The sequence below is a fragment of the Pyrus communis genome, chromosome 11 (assembly GCF_041283825.1).
Source record: "Pyrus communis isolate YQ-2024b chromosome 11, ASM4128382v1, whole genome shotgun sequence".
Classification (NCBI taxonomy): domain Eukaryota; kingdom Viridiplantae; phylum Streptophyta; class Magnoliopsida; order Rosales; family Rosaceae; genus Pyrus; species Pyrus communis.
The window spans coordinates 7,309,460-7,326,979 of record NC_142575.1 but is presented as its reverse complement, the minus strand read 5'-3'; the positions used below and the strand labels follow the sequence as shown (position 1 = coordinate 7,326,979).

The window sequence follows — 17,520 nt, the reverse complement described above, 5'->3', positions numbered from 1 at the left end:
ACAATATGACACTTGATTTCTCGTGTGAAGTGTGGGTGATTTACTGGACAAGGCTTTTTAATAAGAGTTGGAACACCTGTTTAGTTTTCCTTCATCCTAAAAGTGAGAACTACAACTAACTAAGACAAGTATATTTTTTAAGGAAAAAAATTTTGAACTGTGATATGAACTTACACACATTTCTTAATTTTTCATATAAACTAAGATTTTGTTGTAGGCCTATTTGATTGAACGATCTAGGGTTTAGAGAGAGAAAGAGGGGAGCCGGCCACAATAAGAGAGAAGAGAGATTGATTTAATTGTGAGGTGTGTATGATTCACCCCATTGTGCCTTTATTTATAGTAGTAGGATAGGTAAAAACCTTTCCCTTTAGGATTACAACATTTAATAGGCAATCTAGTCCTAATAGGAATATAAGATACTTTCCCATATCTCCTAGGATTTACACAATCACATTCATATTCTAACTATGACTGCAACACTCCCCCTTGAGTGTGTAAATACTCAACAAACCATGACATCAAATCTTCAACAGATAAGGTAGAATAGTTGATGAAGTCATCGGCACAACGTGTGATCGCGAGTCTCAAATTTAAGTGAAGTATGCATTTGTAGTAAAACTCACAAAACCTCGCTATGGTAAAACCTAAGGCATGTGGAAAACCCATAAACTAATGAGAAAAGTGAGAAGTATGCATAATGTCTTTAAACAAATGTCAAACTGGATGAAGGTAAAGAACTCAACGGAGCATGATTATCCTAGGATGGGTGCCTCATTAAAACCTCGTTAGGTAGCAAAAACCCAGTGGGAAAAATGCTCCTAATCGTAGGAAAAAGAGTATATTAAGATCATGTGAGTATGCTTCTAGATACTCCCCCTGAGTTAGACATAACTTCTAAATAAGAGAACTATAAACGATTCAACTTAGATAATTTATGCATACCAATTCCTTGGACAAGCTTATGAAAAGTAGACTTGGGCAACGACTTGGTGAAGAGATCAGCCAGGTTGTCCTAGGAATGGATTTGCTTGACTTCAATGTTCTAATGCTGCTGTTGCTGGTGTAAGTAAAGGAACTTCGGCGTTATGTGTTTGGTGTTGTCTCCCTTGATGTATCCCTTCTTCAGCTGCTCAATACATACTGCATTGTCTTCAAAGATCGTCGTAGGAAGGTCAACGACTGATGTAAGACCACTAGTGCTTCGAACGTGTCCCATAACTTCTCTCAGCCAAAAACACTCACGCGATGCTTCATGTAGGGCGAGAATCTCAACATGGTTAGACGAAGTTGCAACTAGCGTTTGCTAGGTAAACCTCCAAGATATAGCAGTGTCTCCAACAGTAAAGACATAACCTATTTGAGAATGTGCTTTATGTAGATCAGACATATATCCAGCATCTGAGTAACCAACAAGGCGAGAATCAATTCGAGTACCATAGGGGCGGCAACATTTGGAAATTCGCAGTTATAGGACAAGCCCAAATCTGTTGTACATTTGAGGTAGCGGAAAATGTCTTTAACACCATTCCAGTGCCTGCGTGTGGGCGCATTGCTGTATCTACCCAATAGATTCACAGCGAATGAGATGTTAGGTTTAGTGCACTGAGCCAAGTACAATAAAGCCCCAATTGCATTTAGGTAAGGAACTTCGGGTTCCAAAATCTCTTTCTCATCCTCCTTTGGACGGAAGGGATCTCGTTGAGCATCTAGAGTCTGAACGATCATGGGTGTACTTGAAGGCTTCGTTTTATCCTCATTTAAATGACACAACACATTTTGGGTGTAGTTCGATTGATGTACTAGGATTCCATCCGAACAATGCTCAATCTCTAGCCCAAGGCAATATCGAGTTTTCCCAAGATCATTCATCTTAAATTCCGATTTCAAGTGTGTAGCAATTTCCTCAAGCTCTGCGGGAGTCCCAATGAGATTCATGTCATCGACATAAACTGCAACGATTGCAAATAAATGTGACTTCTTTATGAACACGCATTGGCATAATTCGTTGTTCACATAACCCTGACTTGTCAAATATTAACTCAGATGGTTATACCACATCCGCCCAGATTGTTTCAATCCGTAGAATGACCTCCTTGACCTAATTAAGAGAGTGTTCCGTGGTCTAGAATTATTTAAGCCAATCAATGGAAGTCATTCTGGAACTTTCATGTTTATTTCCGTATTTAGATCCCTATAGAGATGCGTGGTTACCACGTTCATAAGTTGCATATTTAGTTTTTTTTCGGAAACTACCAAACTGATTAGGTAGTGGAACGTTATAACGTCCATTAGGGGGAATACGTCTCCTCATAATCAATCCCAGGGCACTGAGAGAAGCCTTGTGCTACGATGCGTGCTTTCTATCGCACTATTTCATTCTTCTCATTACACTTCCTCACGAAAACCCACTTGTAGCCAATAGGCTTCATGCGTGGTGGTGTAGGAACTATAGGTCCAAATACCTTACGTTTCGCGAGCGAATCGAGTTGGACCTGGATTGCTTGTTTCCAGTTTAACCAATCAGTTATACGTCGACATTCATCGATGGAACGTGGTTCAATGTCTCGCTAAGCATGATGTTAGTAGCTATTGAGTATGAGAATACATCGTCGATGATCATCTCATTCCTATTCCAAACCTCATCCAATATTGTGTAGAGGATCGAAATATCACGATTCTCAAGAGGCTGGTATGTTTCATCTGAAGCATCACCGTAATCTAGAATAACCTCATGCATTGGAACAAATGAGTGAGCAATGGTCGGATTCAAACTAGGGTTACTAGTTGGTGCCATTTTCCTCTTTTAGGGTTGTGAATCCTTTGAACCAAGGGGTCTGCCACATTTCAGGGTAGGAGCAGGTGATTGGCTAACCGCCAATGTACCTTGCCGCGTGGAGGGTGCGGCCTCCCTTCCGGCCTTCCCAAGCGGGTTGTTGACGTACGCGGGTACATCTATCCTTGTAGGTGTGTTTACAGCGGGTATATATGATCTTGTCACCTTTGCTAGATCATTAAAAGCATCTAGCATGCTTTGAGCAATGCTCTGAAGATCTATAATTCATCGCACCTCAGTTTCAGACTGTGTAGTGAGGGGATCTAAATGAGACATAGTGGAAGTATACCACGACAATTTGTGGTGTTCTACAGGAACGTTAGCATGCTTGTTTCCTCATAACAACGGGAAGACTGTCTCATCAAAGTGACAATCCGCAAAACGTATGGTAAAGAGATCTTCCGTCAAGGGTTCTAAGTATCGAACAATTGATGGAGAATCATAACCGACATAGATTCTTATTTTTCTCTGAATACCCATTTTGGTATGTAGCAGCGACATTATTGGCACATAAATGGTGCACCCAAACACCCGTAAATGCGAGACGTCATACTCGTATCCAGTGTCCAATTATAACGGTGAATGTGGTTGGGTAGCGGTAGGCCTTAGGCGGACCAACATAGCTACGTGCAATATTGCATAGCCCCAGGCAGACACCGGCAGTTTGGTTCTCATAACCAAAGTATGAGCTATCAATTGAAGGCGCTTTATGAAAGCTTCTGCTAGGTCGTTTTGGGTGTGAACATGGGGCACATGATGTTCTACATCAATCCCTACTAACATGCAATAATCGTCAAAAGTCTGTGACGTAAACTCTACAGCATTATCCAGTCGAATCAACTTGATCAGATAATCAGGGTGGTGAGCCCTTAGCTTAATGATTTGAGCTATGAGTTTAGCAAACGCGACATTGCGTGTGAACAACAAGAAAACATGTGACCATCGTGTCGATGCATCAATCAACACCATGAAGTATCTAAATGGTCTGCATGTTGGTTAGATAGGTCCACAAATGTCCCCTTCAATCCTTTGAAGAAATTTAGGGGGGTCGTGAATAATTTTTGTATTATTAGGGTTGAGTATTCAACTTCCCTAAAGAACATGCTTTGCATGGCGAGGGTCCAACATAAGGATGTAACTTATGCCCGTGTGAAGATTTAAGGATATGGCGCATCATGTCACATCTAGGATGTCCCAAACGGTTATGCCAAAGCAACAAAGTGTCCTGAAACTCAGGCTTAGGGCCAGCCACACTGTGGGTTTCTATGTCGCGAATGGTTATGATGTACAACCCACTCAGCAAGCGTTTCAACTTCTAGTGAATATGCTTCTGGCCATATTCATATGAAGTGATACAAAGAAATTCAGAACCATGATCTTCAGTGGTTTTAAGATGATATTGATTATCTCGAATATCTCTAAAACTTAGCAACGTTCTTCCGAAATGTGGAGAATATAATGCCTCCTTAATGGTCAGAATTGTACCATTGGACAACATGATACGTGTTTTTCCGTATCCTTCAATCAGGTTGGATGAGCCTGAGAAAGTTGTCAGATGAGCTTTCTTGGGTATGAAGTTAGTAAAATAGTGTTTTTCACTCAAGATGGTGTGCATGGTTGCACTATTTGCTAGGCAACTAACTTCCCCACTAGACATACCTAGAAATAAATTGATTGAATTAGTCATATGCATAGATATAAGTCCATTCATTCAATTAAGCAATTCAAGAGAATAATATCCATTCAAATAACAATTCAAAATTCAAAACAAACTAAAACCAAACAAATTATTCCAAATACTTAGGAAAATTGTTAAAATTAAACCATAAACCTAGCAAAATAGTGGGGTAGGGCCAGCCACTCTTAGTGGGTTCGGCTAGTAGGGGTAAACACCCTCAAAACATGTCTAATTTATTCATCTGTAGGTGTTGATGCCTCCTGAAAATCTGATATCTCCATTGATGTAGTTGCATATTCCGGATGATCCACATATGCAAAGTTAGACTCACAACGAGAATCATACTTGGCAATAGCCTCAGAGGAAGCTCGGTATACACATGACCAATGATCCCTTGATCCACAACAATAACACATGTCCAGTTCAGTAGAAGCAGGCTGAACTGGAACTTTGCCCTTGTTCTTGAAGTTTGGGGCCTTAGAGTCAAGTGGTGGACGCTGCTGGGTCACATTTTTTCCCTTATGTGCGGCACTATGTTGACTTTGGGCCTATGGTTGGACTTGTCGCCCATTGCCACAGCCATGACGATTCTTTCGTCGTTGATGGATGCTATAATAAGTCGCATGCGCTTTAGGCGCGACGTTCGAGCCAGTGGTCAAGCTTAATGATTCTTCATTAGAAGCTGGTTCTACTTTTCAGCGAGAAGTAAAACAAAGATCAAATCCGAAAACTTGGTGAATTTTTGTGCCCTATATTGTTGCTGCAGGACAATATTAGTGACATGTATTAGCAGTAGTGTAGAAAAGCACAGAAATGCAGAAAGAGAATAAAAGAGAGAGAAAAAGTAATTGATTACATTGATACTGAATTAATCTTTACAACTATGAGAATACAGTTTATATAGCCATCATGACTAACTTGCAGCCTAAGCTATTTAACTAACTAATTTTGGTAACAACTCTAACAACCTTTGGATATTGTCAACATCCCCCCTCAATCTCAACTGGGATTGTCCAGTTTGAGATTGAAGCAGACCATCCAGCAATCAACTTCTTACAATCACAGAAATCAAGAAACACAACCTTCTTCGGCAATCGGCCTTCAATGAAGAAAGGGAACAAGAACTGCACTCCGGCAATCGGCCTTAATGGAGTTGCACACAATAACAACAAACAAAATTTTTCAAGAACGTTACTCCGGCTATCGGCCTTTAAGGAATAACACACAATATCTGAGACAGAACTTTTCACTCCGGCTATCGGCCTTATGGAGGAAACAAAATGCATTCAACACACTCTTGGCAATCGGCCTTTTTCGAGTGCACAAATCTGAACAAATTTGAAGTATACGGCTATTGGCCTTGACACTTCCAAAATTCCCAAGAAAATTCTCACTGAGACATTATCACAAACAGTTGATATGCTGGAAAGAAAATTAGTAATCTAAGACAAAACCTGAGAACTTGAATCTGGAAACCCATAACACACTGTCCTTACTTCGAATCACTTGTAGACACCTCCTTATCCGTTTCTTTCTCTCTATGTACCATCCAGTAAGCTGCACGGCGCTGATAGGGCTTCAACTCAGGAAGCAAATCGAGCATGTCAGCTTGAAGCATTGCATCTGCTTTTGATCGCTTAATGGCTTCATAGAACCCAGAGACATCAAACCTTGCTAGTTTACTAGGGTCTGAATTAGCATATCCATTTTCAGTACGCAAATCAATTTCCATTTCTGTTGATTTACTGACTCTGTACCTAGCCTCTGATGTCATTACTTCTGGATGAAGCCAACCCATGACATTCCTCATACTTTCTTTTTTTTTTTTTTTTTTTTTTTTTTTTTTTTTTTTTTTTTTTTTTTTTTTTTTTTTCAGACTTGCCTAGTAATGTCCAGAAGTGACTGACAAGCATCAAATGCACGCTTAAGTATCTCCACCCTAACCGTGACGGTGGACATATCAATCGACACAACCCACCGAACCGGCCTTAGGGTCATAAACCTCAAACTTGCCAAGTGAACAAGACCAGAGATACCTTCATCCGGTCCATCAAAACTCCCCGATAAAATCACTGAGCACTCGCCCGTATCCTCTGTTGGACACTTCTTAATGAATTCCAAAGATATATCAGCAGAGGATAATACAGGCCAATGGCCTAACTTCATACGGCCAATAAACTCATTCACGTTGCACACTCGAAACCTTAATGAGTAATCATCCTGATTAAAATCCCCATTCAATCCATCACCAGAAAACCCTTCTCCGAAATTCAAATTTGTCAAAACAACTTCAGCAATATCAAGGTGCTCGTCCGAAACCCAACAAGACCGATCAACTTCCACAAAATACGGCTCATCAACTTTATCCAGTTCATTCTTTCCTGATTCCCCATTTGAAATCTTTATCCACTTCAAGAAATCAAATCAACTAAGGAGACTGACACTCCAGACTATCAGACTATCAACAGCAACTCCAGACAATCAAGAAACGCAGATCACCAGACACTGGTTTTACAATTGAACCTTGTCCCCCATATCACCAGATCATCAGAATCGCAGAAACTCCTTCAAAACTTAATCTTGGCAGAAACTATATTGCATCATTCTTCAACTAATGTCAATGACCTTCACAAGTTCACAAGTAATCATGTATAAAATCTCACACTTTATCTTCTGCGGCAATTCCACAAACACCATGTATGCATAAAGAAGATGACAGATACACGAAATAACCTGACAGAATCCAAGATCCCACTTTCCAATCAGCAACACAGAAGAGAAATTCCCAGACGAACAGCAGAAAGAATCACCACCGAATCGAGATTTGCACAGCAGAAAGAAGATGGATCTCGGCACCCTAATCTTTTGACGAAGTGAGCTGTACAAATTGACATCCAGGACACCGCCAATTAAACCCCTGATTCTTCCTCGCAGACATGTCGATAGAAGTGGGAGCTCGGGCCCATTTCTTGATGCAAATCAGATGGAAAATTGAGTAGCAACTTGAGCAGGACCAAACATGTGCAGACCTCCTTACCATATCATAACAAATCATACACTCGACAGTGCCCTTCGTCAGCTTATCTTGAATTTCTTCCACAAGTTGGAGCAAATTTATCTGTTCCGCTAAAACCGAGTGGCTAGACCGGCGCATAGGGCTTTGGAATTGGGCGAGAGGAATCCCTCGGCAGAGAGCTTTAGTTATTGGAGGTAGTGAAGGCGTCGGTGGAGAAATCTCCAAATCAGAACAATCAACCAACAATCGCAGAAAAATCAACCCAAGCTCGCGGAAGCACTAAAAATTTAATGGAAATTTGAAGAGAAACTAAACTAGGAAAAAAAAAATTCGCAAACTACTACGAAGAAACCACCAGAATTCATGGCGTGAGCCTGGTGGCTCTGATACCATATTAGCAGTAGTGTAGAAAAGCACAGAAATGCAGAAAGAGAATAAAAGAGAGAGAAAAAGTAATTGATTACATTGATACTGAATTAATCTTTACAACTATGAGAATACAGTTTATATAGCCATCATGACTAACTTGCAGCCTAAGCTATTTAACTAACTAATTTTGGTAACAACTCTAACAACCTTTGGATATTGTCAACAACATGGAAGGTCGAAAGGTCTTCTCGAGGAGATCTGATTCGATTAGTTCCACTTTGCAGAATTTCAACAAAGAACGGATTCTACAAACTTCAGAGTTGTATTCATTCACGGACTTAAAGTCCTGGAAGCGAAGATGTTGCTGGTCGTGTCTTGCTTTTGGCAAGTATATGTCTTTCTGGTGATCGAAACGGTTAGCCAGAGCAAGCCAGAAGGTGTGTGGGTCCTCCTCAGTGAGATACTCAGTCTGCAATGCATCATGGATGTGTCTTCGAATAAAGATCATTGTAGTAGCCTTCTGAGCTTCGTTAATAGGTTTGTCGGCGATAGGTGTCTCGATGGTGGCTCTAATGCTCTTTGCAATTAAATGGAGCTTCACCTCTTGAACCCACTTTAGATAGTTTCTTCCTGAGACTTCTAGAGAGGAGAAATCGAGCTTGTTCAAGTTCGACATGTCCCTAAAACAGAGGGAAAAACGTGAGTAGTCATATGGTAAGCCATAGACATATATCGTAGAACATACAGGTTCTATAGACATGTATTGGTTTAATTTATGCATGAAAACTACAAGTTTTATGTGGTATGTTTTGAATGAAAACTTCGGGTTTCAAAGGCACTAAATTTGAAACTACAAGTTCAATTTAGTTTTATGAACAATTAGTTCATAATGAGAGGTTCCTGCAAGAAACACATAATGCAATATACTAATTTGAATATAGTGGATTTGAGGTTCTTCGGGAACTCAAGTGCGAGAGCTTCATTACTGTGAAAGTATGTGACGGTTCAAAGTATAAAAATAAATTAATGAATTGTCAATGTCCAAAAGTGATATTCGGGTTAATAATTTTGGATTCATTATCAGATTAATGGACTGCATATCACTTTTAATTAATTCAATAAATCGGGCCATACGGGGTTGATTGTAGAAGCTAGATAATATTAAAATAATATTATTGAATCGAAAATATAGCCCCAAAATAATTTGGGCTTGGTGTCGTGGGTAAGAGGCAAGGGTTGGGTGCCTTAAGTATACGACAAGGCCCAAAAAAAAGGACCTCGGGTCATGGCTGCAGGCCACGAGGTGGAAGAAATCCCCCAACCGTATCTGGGTTTTCATTTAGGCTAAAGGAGGGTGCACGAGACAAGGCCCAGCATGAGCTGGCTTTGTGGGTGATGCACGGGAGGACAAAAACCCAACCTTATGGGTAGGCATGTGGGTTCGAGTGAAGGCCTAGCCTAAAAAAAGTTGGTGTCATGGCTGAGAGCCAATGCAGCAAGATAGGCATGGGACTTTAGGTCCTGCCGAGGTGAGTGCCAAGCCAAGGCCTGGTGGCTGCTTCCATAGTGATGGTGCGGTGGTATGCCACACCATGTCCAATCCATTTTTTTTTTTTTTTTCAAAATTCCCTTAAGGTTTAGGAAAAACCCTAAATATGCTTCTAATTTATTTTGCATAGTTTGACTCACAAATTCCACATAACAATTTAATTGTGCGATGCATGAAACAAATATATAAACATATATATATATATATATATATATATATATATATATACATCGAAAGGAAAATATAAATATAGAGGGGTTCCTGCATCATGGGGAATGTTTTCATACTTCGTGAACGTTTTAAATATCTTATTTTATTTTAAGCGTACCTGATTAGCAAAAAACGAATAAGCCTTTGAATTTGGTGGATGATAGCCTCCTTCTACGATGCATCAATTCCTTAGCTTCTGGTAAGAGCGTGCTGATAACGTGTTGTAGGCCTATTTGATTGAACGATCTAGGGTTTAGAGAGAGACATGGGAGCCAACCACAATAAGAGAGAAGAGAGATTGATTTAATTGTGAGGTGTGTATGATTCATACCATTGTGCCTTTATTTATAGTAGTATGATAGGTAAAAACCTTTCCCTTTAGGATTACAATATTTAATAGGTAATCTAGTCCTAATAGGAATATAAGATACTTTCTCGTATCTCCTAGGATTTACACAATTACATTCCTATTCTAAATATGACTACAACAGATTTATTATTATTATTATTATGTTTTAAATTTTTATTATTGCAAAATATTGAATTGCCTAAGAATTCTTTTCCACATATTTTTTTTCACAAGTAATCGTTGAGATTTAATTAAATCTCAAAGATTAACACGTGAATAAAATGTGCAGATTAACAAAACTCTTAAATTGCCTCTCAATTCTCATCTTTCCTTCAAGGGTTTCATTCATCTAAGGCCATACAACCCAAGCCCAATTTTAGTTGTTAATGGGACAGAAGTTGAGCCCAATTGCGGATAAGGTTTGGGCTTTGAAGTTTTAATAAGTAGAACTAAAATCAATGAGGGTAAACATGGAAAAAGACCTGGGTTGACTGTTGAGACCATTGGTGATTCTCCCACATCATTTGTGTGAGGAAAGGTGAATACCCATTTTTTTTTTTTTTTTTTTTTTTTGCGAAGACCACGAAGTGTCCCCACACACGAAGGGTGGAATGGAACTGATCTCCACTCATGATTCGTCTTGCCTCTGGCCATAAAGTGCTTTCAGCTGGTTTGGAACCCCTGCCAGTAAGGCACCAGGGAATCCACCAACTAAAGATGGCAATTTGCCAATCGCACCACACCGTGTGGTTAGGAAAGGTGAATACTTGATACATGCAGCTAGTAAGACACATTTAGGGTTGGAAATCCCATATATTCATCAAGCTTTATGCGAGTTTGGTCCTAGGCGGACAATTTCTTGCTGGGACCTGTGACAACCATTAAGTCAATCTACCTTACACAGCCATTAGAATTGTCAAACAGATACTAGCTAGGAGCTAAATCTTGCTGCGACAAAGAGAATAGTGAAGCTTGGCCCGAAAACGGCAATGGATTGTGCTCGGGGAGAAGCTTTCTTCTTGTGTGAGAGAGAGCGAGAGTAATACTTAATGTCTTTGAATTATTTTTAGTTCAGTCTGAACACATATTAATCCATTATTAACAATATTGGGGTCGTCTTCGCTCTGCAATCAGAATCTTCTTGTAATTATTTCTATGTTATACTCCAAACCATCTCAAAGCGCTCAACATTGACTTAACTAGTTGATGATAAAGACGATTCTGTTTTAGTATTGCCTTCGTATTGTCCTTGTAATCAAGGAAAATACATATTCAAGATGAGTTGTGAATCCATTTATTTGATACATATATGAAACTGACTAAACAATCTCTGATTTGAATGAATTATGTAAAAGTGATTTTTTGGGAATGATCAAGAAAAAGAACGATTTCGATTATGAAATTTGTATAGTGTGAATATGTTAATAGCACGAGTTGGATCAGGTTTGCACCTCATAAGATGGATGCATGTATTATCCATTAATTAATATCATGTATAATTTCATGAGGAATGATAACCACACATTCTATTTCTCCTTCTACACACTTTTTTTTTTGTCATCGAATTGAAAATCAAACAAAGACAATGACGACCAAAATAAAACAAAGATGTGTGAAGGGAGAAAAATGGTGCGTGTTTTTTTTTATTTTCTAGAGGGTTCTCCAATCATTGTGTCATTCACACTGCATTTATCGTTTGGCCTTACTGCCTAGCCAAGCTAACAGGCATTTTATCACGTTTATGGCATCATATTGCAATTGGGGCCACTGCATGCATGTTAGTGCTGTGTCATGTGCAGGAAAGAAACAGTCGACCGACTATGAAATTTGACATGTAGTGGTAGCTAGCTAACTAAAGCTTTCAATTTCTACTAGTGTGTGTGTATATATATATATATATATATATATATATATATATATTCAGGTACCTCCTCCCACACCTTATAGTCAATCTGGGTCGTATAGAAGAAGACATATTTGCATGTTTATGTCATTGTGTTAATATCAGTTAGCTAACTTCGTCTTCATGGGAAAGTTCCTGTATTTTCCAACTTCCAAGAAAACAAATATAACATCGATATATGTACGTACTGACTTCCTTAACCCTGCTCACTATACATGAATGCACGACTGATATGTTTTAATTTTATATGAGGAAACAAAAAACAACAGAGAGGGATCAGAGAGAGAGAGAGAGCTCTCTCTGAAGGAAGTGATCAGAATGATATTGTAAAACAAAAATATATTGTAATCGTCAAAATTTATAGGCCAACGTTACTTGATAATGGTGAGGTTATAGAATGACATTGTTAATTACACGATCAATGTTGATTATTATACCCAAAAACGTCTATTACAGTACTAAGATAATTTAAACAACATCTAGGTCTTAGAGTTAGGCGAAGTCTTAAGAGTACGTGGAGAAAATTAAGATACAATTGGTTAGATCCAGAGTTTAATTCCCTGTTAATATATAGAATGGAAACCCTCAACATAAATCACCTCAACTAGTACATTCTAAATCTTCCCCTTTTAAGAAGAATCAAGGATCTCCTGGCTGATCTTCTTGTTTCGAGGAACCGCCAGATCTCCCGGCTGATCTTCTTGTTTTGGAATGTAATGGTTGTTAACTGTTGGTGAGGGGAGGTCTCCCTCCTCTCCCAGTTTGCTTATGTTGTACTCAACCTTTTTTGTTCAAAGAAATTCTATATCGTCGCTTAAAAAAAAAGAAAAAAAAAAGAAGAATCAAGGATGACATGTCTCAACCTTATCAACGATAAGCAAGTTGGATTAGTTGGATTTGTTTACAGTTATTTCCAAATTCCAATAAACCTTCTACTTTGATTTAATATCTACCCAATCTGATCCAAAACCAACACAGTAAAAAAAGATGCATACTGATCGAACATTAATTCCTTGTTACCAGTACAATATAAAATCGGTTAAAAAATGAGACCATAAACACAGAAAAACAGAGAGAAAGTAAAACTAGCTACCTAACTACCATTCTGCCCATTATCCTTTTGGGGCCTTGGGATGGAAATGGAAGAATTAGTTAGATGGAATTGATGGTGGGAGATATTGCATTTTTGAGAAGAGATTCTATCGGATCTCTTCCATCAAGGTCACTGGATTAAGTGATTCAGATTTTTGAAATTTCATCCAACGGTCAAAAATTACTATATCTTTTAAAGGGGTCAAAATAGGTGGGTTGTTGGATGAAATTTCAAAAGTCCGAATCACTTGATCCGATAACCTTATTGGAAGAGATCCAGAGAAGATGGTGCAATAATTTATATTAAAGTAATTAATTGCCAAGTAGAAGGAGGGATAATGTCACGACAAGAACAACTTATATGATATAAGATATAATTTGACATATTAATTATATTATTACACAAAATATCACGATACCCTTGTTATGCAAGTGCTATTATAATGTTATGGTGAGAGCTGCAAAAGGGACCCCAACATTCATTGATAAAGAGAAGGTGCGCGTGGGGGCCAATAAAAGCCTCCTTGAAGTTAGAGAGAGATATAAAGTACTACCCTACCAGCTCTTTGATTATTATTTCTAGCTTTTATTAGATCATCTCTGTCATCTATGGAGGAATATACCACATGGGTTTGCTCACCCCCCCTCAACTGGTAATAAAACAATGCAGGCTCAGGCTAAGGATGTCTGCATCTGCTAGACAAAGTAAAGTCAATGCCTTCCAATCCATTCTACAGAAATATGAGAGAGAGAGAGAGAGAGAGAGAGAGAGAGATCTATTCCACAGAAATATGAGAGAGAAAGAGAGATCCGTTCTACAGAAATATGATAGAGAAAGAGAGATCCTTCTACAGAAATATGAGAGAGAGAGAAAGAGAGATCCATTCTACAGAAATATGATAGAGAAAGAGAGATCCTTCTACAGAAATATGAGAGAAAGAGAGATCCATTCTACAGAAATATGAGAGAGAGAGAGAGAGAGATCTATTCCACAGAAATATGAGAGAGAAAGAGAGATCCATTCTACAGAAATATGATAGAGAAAGAGAGATCCTTCTACAGAAATATGAGAGAGAAAGAGAGATCCATTCTACAGAAATATGATAGAGAAAGAGACATCCTTCTACAGAAATATGAGAGAGAGAGAGAGAGAGAGAGAGAGAGAGATTCTATGAACACTGAGATGCAAGCTATAGTACTGTAAAGACATATCATATGATCACCTCCATGACAAAGTACAAAAAGAATATAAGGCCTTGATTCAAGGTAAGCATTATTCGAGGCTTAATAATGGAATCCTATGAAAACTTCATCCTTGATAAATTACAGAAGTTACACATGCATGATTTTTCAGATCTGGGGTTAAATTTCCCAATGTCAGATCTGGGGTTAAATTTCCCAATGTCCAAAAAAAGGAAAGAATATGATGTGAGATCAAGCGATAAACCTGAACTGCATATATGAAAATGGAGAAGAAAAAGTGCCGAGCTAGCACTGATGATCACAAATTCACTATATATCATCACAATGATATAGATGAGAATTACATGCCATTAAATTTGGCTTAAACATAAAATATAAAAATTACTTCACATGCATAGAGATCTCAGTTAGCTGATGTTATATGATCATCACTTGCTTGTACTCTAACTTTCTTCTTCATAATAATCTTACTACCAAGATCTGCAAGATCATCAACATGAGGAAACAACGATTCGATCTCATCAATCGAAAGATCAAGTAAAATTCTGGAGCCAATTATTGCTTTTCTCTTCTTTAGTGGTAGTGATTTGGGTTTTCTTGGTGCTGGTGGACATTGCAGACTTCCTGTGATTTTGTGATCCAAAGATGTTGGAGTCTTCAACCCATCTTCCACATCACCATCACCACCAATACCTTCTTGCTGGACTCTACAGAATTCTCCTGCTGACGGAAGTTTGACCTTCAACGACGAAACAAACATGTCGAAATTATCTTCTTGCTTCTCTTCAGAGATATGTAAGCCGTCATCTTCTCCTTTGTCTTCGTCTTCACAACGCGCAATTTGGCACGCATGGTTATTAAAATTCAACGCGGGTCTCACTAAGAAATTGAATTCCATGGAATTAAGACCGTTACCACTACCATTTTTCTCAGAAACCAACATTTGAGAGAGAGAATTAGTACTAATTTTGGTCTCACCGCCCATGGATATTATTAGTGGAATTGACTTGGAGAAGCTGTAGCTCTTGGCGTACATAAAGATTTAATTTCAGTAATGAATGAGATTAGGAATAAAGATGAAAATGAGATTTGGAATAAAGATGAAACAAAACAAAGGGGGGAAAGTACAGGAAAACAAAGATTTCTAAAGAGATTAATGAGCTCGAAAGCTGAATTAAAAGACAGTTGATTTTACAGATCAAATAGCTGCTTAAAAATATTATCACCACCAAACAACCATGTACCTTTTCTATCAGCTTCTTTGGATTTTAGCTCTCAAGATGTCAAACACACGGAAAGAGAGGAAGAGAGAGAGAGCGAGAGAGAGAGAGAAAGGATATCGAGAGAGAGAATTTTGGGAGTCTTTTAAAACCTACAATTCGGTGAAGGATCCAATGCAGCAAATATACACCTCTCTCTCTCTCTCTCTCTCTCTTATGTTGGGAGAGAGTAGGGTCACTTTCTCTCAATAAGTCAAGAAAAGTTTATAGGTATGGAAAACACGATTTGTATGTATTTCACGCTATAATAATTCATAACATAATTGATATAATCTACTTCTAAAGAATATTAATGAAATATAATTTATGTATTATAATTTGAGTAAAATAATAATTTTTTCCAAGTACACAGAATCTTTTGATTTGATTTTTTCAACGGGCTTTGATGCATCTAAGCATGTGGTTTACTACCAACAAACCCTGATCTGTTGATTCTGTTCCATGATCCATCTTAACGTGCATGGTCTAATTTTCTTGGCCTCTCTCGTTTTCTCACGGTAATCAGGAAGAATTTTTTTGTCGGATTGTGATTGTTTGTTTCGAATGCAAAAGGAACTTTTTCTGGGGTTTTCTTTTTCTAACCTAACATTCCCGAGAATATTTCTTTTTCTCGATGGATGCTTATTATGAAAGCCGGTTACTATTAAAATGTCCGGCCACAAGAATTACTACATTAATATGGCTCTGTCTGTACTCTGTATGTATGTCGTTTGAGGCTCAGTGTGTGTGTGTGTATATATATTATGTGTGCGTGTGTGTGTGTATTTGTGCGTGTATTTGTGCGTGTGTGTGTATATATCAATTGTTTTATTAGCTCCACCATGCACGTTGTACAGGTATTACTACCCATTTGAGTTTTCCATCGGGAATATGTTTTTGAACTTTAATCCTTGAAGAAGATTAAAATGTAATAAAAACTTGGTATTAGATTGGATATTGATTTTAGTCTTTTAATGTGTACTTAATTCAAATTCATATTATATTTTTCTTTTAATATTTAATCAATATCTTATTTAATGTCATTACATAAATTTGAAATTTACTATTATACACATTAATATTTTAATTCATTAATTTGATTTAAATTATATTTTACTAAACTAGTGTACCGAAATGTTTGTACCTAAGTATATTGTAGTAAATTAGTGACACATAAGAAAATATGCAAAAACATAAGTGTACCAAAAATTCTGTACCTAAATATATGATACTAAACTAGTGTACCGAAATGTCGGTACCTAAATATATTAAACTAAACTAGTGTACCGAAATGTCCATACCTAAAAATATTATACTAACCTAGTGTACCGAAATTTTCATTCCTAAATATATTGTAATGAATTAATGGCACATAAAAAAATATGCAAAAAATATAAGTGTACCGAAAAATCTTTATGAAAATATTTTCTTATATAAGATACTTACCATAATGAGAATTAAAATTTATAATATTTTCTTAAAATTTAATTTATGATCACCAGGAAATTATCAATAACAAAGAGAGACATTGAATACATATGCTGGTAAATTTAATTTAATAGATTTGTAAGTGAGAGGTCTTAGGTTTGATTCTCGTCAGAGGCGAATTTGAACCATTGCTAGTCCATTGTGAGGCTAAGCACATCTCCTTCTCCTTTAGTGTAGATTATATCATTTGTTCAAAAAAAAAAAAAAAAAAGAGTCTAGGGACTAAAATCAAATTTTAATCTTGTATAAGACATTTTTCTATACTTCATCTTATTTAAGTATTAAAATCTAATTTTCTAATATATATATATATATATATATATATATATATATATAAGTTAAATTTTAAAACTTATAAAATTATTTATTTTGGTTTTACCCATGAGCATGGGCAGAGCCATTAAGGGATCAAAGTGGTTCCATGCCATCCTGACCATTGTGTAAGAAATTTCTAATGGCCTTAATCTTGCAGCTGTAGAACCGTGAGGCATGAGGAAGAAAATGAATTGTCCTCGTGAAGAAGTTGAGTTGAACGACATCGTATCTTATAATTTTCTAACAGTTTTGT

The 17,520-nt window shown here is 37.5% G+C and overlaps 2 protein-coding genes and 1 long non-coding RNA gene across 3 annotated transcripts; all 3 read right to left on the bottom strand.

The window, feature by feature from the left end:
- Positions 1 to 4,559: 4,559 nt before the first annotated feature.
- LOC148692819 (uncharacterized) lies at positions 4,560 to 6,925 on the bottom strand. The gene is made up of 2 exons (XR_015952842.1): positions 6,011 to 6,925; positions 4,560 to 5,274 (listed from the first exon to the last, which is right to left on the bottom strand). It is a non-coding gene; the product is annotated as an uncharacterized LOC148692819 (long non-coding RNA).
- A 1,173-nt stretch (positions 6,926 to 8,098) lies between these two features.
- On the bottom strand, positions 8,099 to 8,575 carry LOC148692818 (uncharacterized). Its single transcript, XM_088680233.1, has one exon. The coding sequence runs from the start codon at positions 8,573 to 8,575 to the stop codon at positions 8,099 to 8,101; it is 477 nt and encodes a 158-aa protein (XP_088536359.1).
- A 5,894-nt stretch (positions 8,576 to 14,469) lies between these two features.
- LOC137743113 (uncharacterized) lies at positions 14,470 to 15,599 on the bottom strand. The gene has a single exon (XM_088679150.1). The coding sequence runs from the start codon at positions 15,239 to 15,241 to the stop codon at positions 14,609 to 14,611; it is 633 nt and encodes a 210-aa protein (XP_088535276.1). The 5' UTR covers positions 15,242 to 15,599; the 3' UTR covers positions 14,470 to 14,608.
- Positions 15,600 to 17,520: the final 1,921 nt, after the last annotated feature.